Here is a 2667-nt window from a genome sequence, read left to right as displayed (position 1 = left end):
TTGAGTCACAACATATCCTATAATTTAAAGGTTGCAACATGCATGTATGAAAACTAATAGTTGCACCTTTTTCTTTCTTTTCTTTTTTTTTTTTTTTTGAAAAAAAAATCTTTACATTTCTTTAACTTATGGCTTCAGTGCTGTTAAATTTCTGGTTGGAAAAATAAGAGGAGAAAGACCATATGGTCAAATCTAGAAAATCCATCTGTCTTTGCTTCATTTTGTTCATCTACTAACACTTTATTTGACAATTTGACACAGTTAACTTTTAACTTGAGACTACTACGAAACATTAAAGCAATCATAGATCTTTGGGGATAACCTCCAAAGAAGAAACTTTGATAGCAAAACTTAATAAAGTAGGAAACTAAGCATAGGGAACAGTTCCTTCCAAAGAAAAAAAAAAGCATTGGGAGCAGTGTTTAATTTTCAAGATATCACTTCTTGAAGACACCTACTATTAAAGTATATCCAATCACAAGTTAAGCAGCAGAAATATATCTGTCAATTATGGTATTTTATACATCATTTTGTTATAGCCAAGCAAGGCAGCATCACATATAATCGATTGCAACATACAGAGAAGCCTCTTATAGAATAAAACAGAGATAAAAAATACAAACCTCTTATCATACTAAATTCCACAAGTTCCTCAATTAGCTTCAGACGAGCAACATCCAACCTTCCTTTAATAAAATGTTTCTTCAGCTTTGGCCAATAGCCACAAACATTATACCCATCAACAAGTAAGACAGGAACAGCATTATCTATACCCTGGTTTGTACTGTAAATAAAAGAGAAAATTCCTTTAATAGAAGGTTAAGAGGGGATCAATGAAACAACAAACAAGGCAAATAAAAGAAACGTGAAGAGTATATTACTAGTAAAGGGTTGTGGTAGGATCACAGTAAAGCTCTGTATCTTCTGGCAATTCCTCCTTCTCAACCTTTTTCCTGCGGTAACTAGTTGAAGGCCTAGGCGTGCTAGACTTACTCCTTTGAAACTCCTACAAAGGCAAAGTTAAATAAGATGAAAGATAAAAACTGATGCTGGTTTTAGATATGTCAATATAAAACCAACCTTCCATAATCTCAAGAACTGCAAATTTTGCTTCACATTAGATGTAATTCTTGGAGGTGTTGGCTCTGAATCCTATTGGCAGAAAAGCCAGTTAGAGGCCAGGGAAAAAAAAAAAAAAAGGAGAGAGATAAAAGTATTTACAAATATAAAGAAAAAAATTTATGGATCAAACACTGCTCCTACTCTGGAACATACATTAATTTGCCACAAAATTAAAAAAAGGCCTTTAAACCAAGCATTGTAATCCCCATTTTCTATTGCTACAGAACTTGATTAAGAGAAGCAGAAAATAACACCCTATTTTTGGCTCCTCAAGAACACATACTTACTCTTACTCATTTTGTGTTCCCACTAACAAGGCTGATATGATCGTGTAAGGCACTTTCTGGGTCAGAAATCGACCTCTACAGGCATCAGCAATCACTAAAAGTATAATGATCAGTTTCAGCTTCTATATATTTGCTTACAATTGTAAACCACCTGATAAACAATTTTGCATCACATATTATTATGATCATTCAATAAGAATATATTAAATAAACTAAAACAGTCATCAAGAGCAGCCAACAACTGAAGACTGTTGATATATAAGAAAAATTAAAAATTAAGACACCCATATGACCTAAACAAACACTACGTATAACTAAAATTAACTACTTCGGAGCATCCAAAACTTATTGAACTACATCACACAAACCCTTTAAAGGAGAGTCTATGATACGCTAAATTCAATTCATTAAAAACCAAAAAAAAAAACTAAAAAGGACCAACTTTGCCATCAAACAAGAGAAGATTGTGAATTCAAACAAAAAAAGGTGGAAAGAACCTTAGAAGAAGAAGAAGAGGATCGGGACTTTTTGTTGCTCTTTGCCATTACAATAACAATCTTGAATGAAGATGAAGGTAAATAAGAATGCCCAAAGCCACCAAATGGTAATGTAGCTGTTTTCATGGCTACTTGCTCTGCTTACTTGCTTCCGCTTCTTATTCCTGTTTCATTTACTTCTTCGGCTTCTATCATTTCAATCGACCTCCTCCAGTAAAGGTTGATGCTTTCATATGTCGTTGGGTTTGTTCTTCGGGCCATGAAATGGGATTGTGGATATCGTTGGGACAACTGTCCCAGTGGTAAAACAACTCGCTCGGTATGCTTGGACTTTCAGGTAAAAGATAAATCGTTTTGTCGTTGGTAAATGAAACTTAGAAACGACATTTAGCATAAACGACAAGACGTTCAATTGACTGGAACTGCAGGCGATTTCACTTTCGTATGTTGGGCTGGGCTAATTGTGTTTGGGAGGAAGACGAGTAATCGATGGAGCGGAATTTTAATATTAAAAATATTTTCGATTCTAAAGAATATCGAAATAAAAAAAATTAAATTTATATTGATTTAAAAAAATATCACAAATTTAGAAATTAAAATACGATGATTTCGTAGAATACTAATAATTAACTATTTAAATATTCACAAAGAAATTTGAAAATTAAAAATATTATTAAAGTCAAAGATGTCTTCAAAAATTACAAGAGATAACTATTTATATTAGTAGTAATTATTCTAAATTACAGAGAAAAAATAAAATT

General features: G+C 32.6%; 1 protein-coding gene across 1 annotated transcript in view; it reads right to left on the bottom strand.

Annotated features, from left to right (window-relative positions):
- Positions 1–2318, bottom strand: part of LOC18041839 — a 5897-nt gene extending 3579 nt beyond the window's left edge. Inside the window, exons 1-4 of the mRNA XM_006431315.2 lie at positions 1907–2318; positions 1081–1152; positions 882–1006; positions 529–784 (exon numbers count right to left, since the gene is read on the bottom strand). Coding sequence (XP_006431378.2) covers positions 529–784; positions 882–1006; positions 1081–1152; positions 1907–2032 — 579 coding nt within the window. The 5' untranslated portion in view covers positions 2033–2318. The remainder of the gene's footprint in view (positions 1–528; positions 785–881; positions 1007–1080; positions 1153–1906) is intronic.
- Between the last annotated feature and the right edge of the window lie 349 nt (positions 2319–2667).

This window comes from Citrus clementina, unplaced genomic scaffold, assembly GCF_000493195.1.
Source record: "Citrus clementina cultivar Clemenules unplaced genomic scaffold, Citrus_clementina_v1.0 scaffold_5, whole genome shotgun sequence".
Classification (NCBI taxonomy): Eukaryota; Viridiplantae; Streptophyta; class Magnoliopsida; order Sapindales; family Rutaceae; genus Citrus; species Citrus x clementina.
This window is presented reverse-complemented; position numbering and strand designations above follow the sequence as displayed.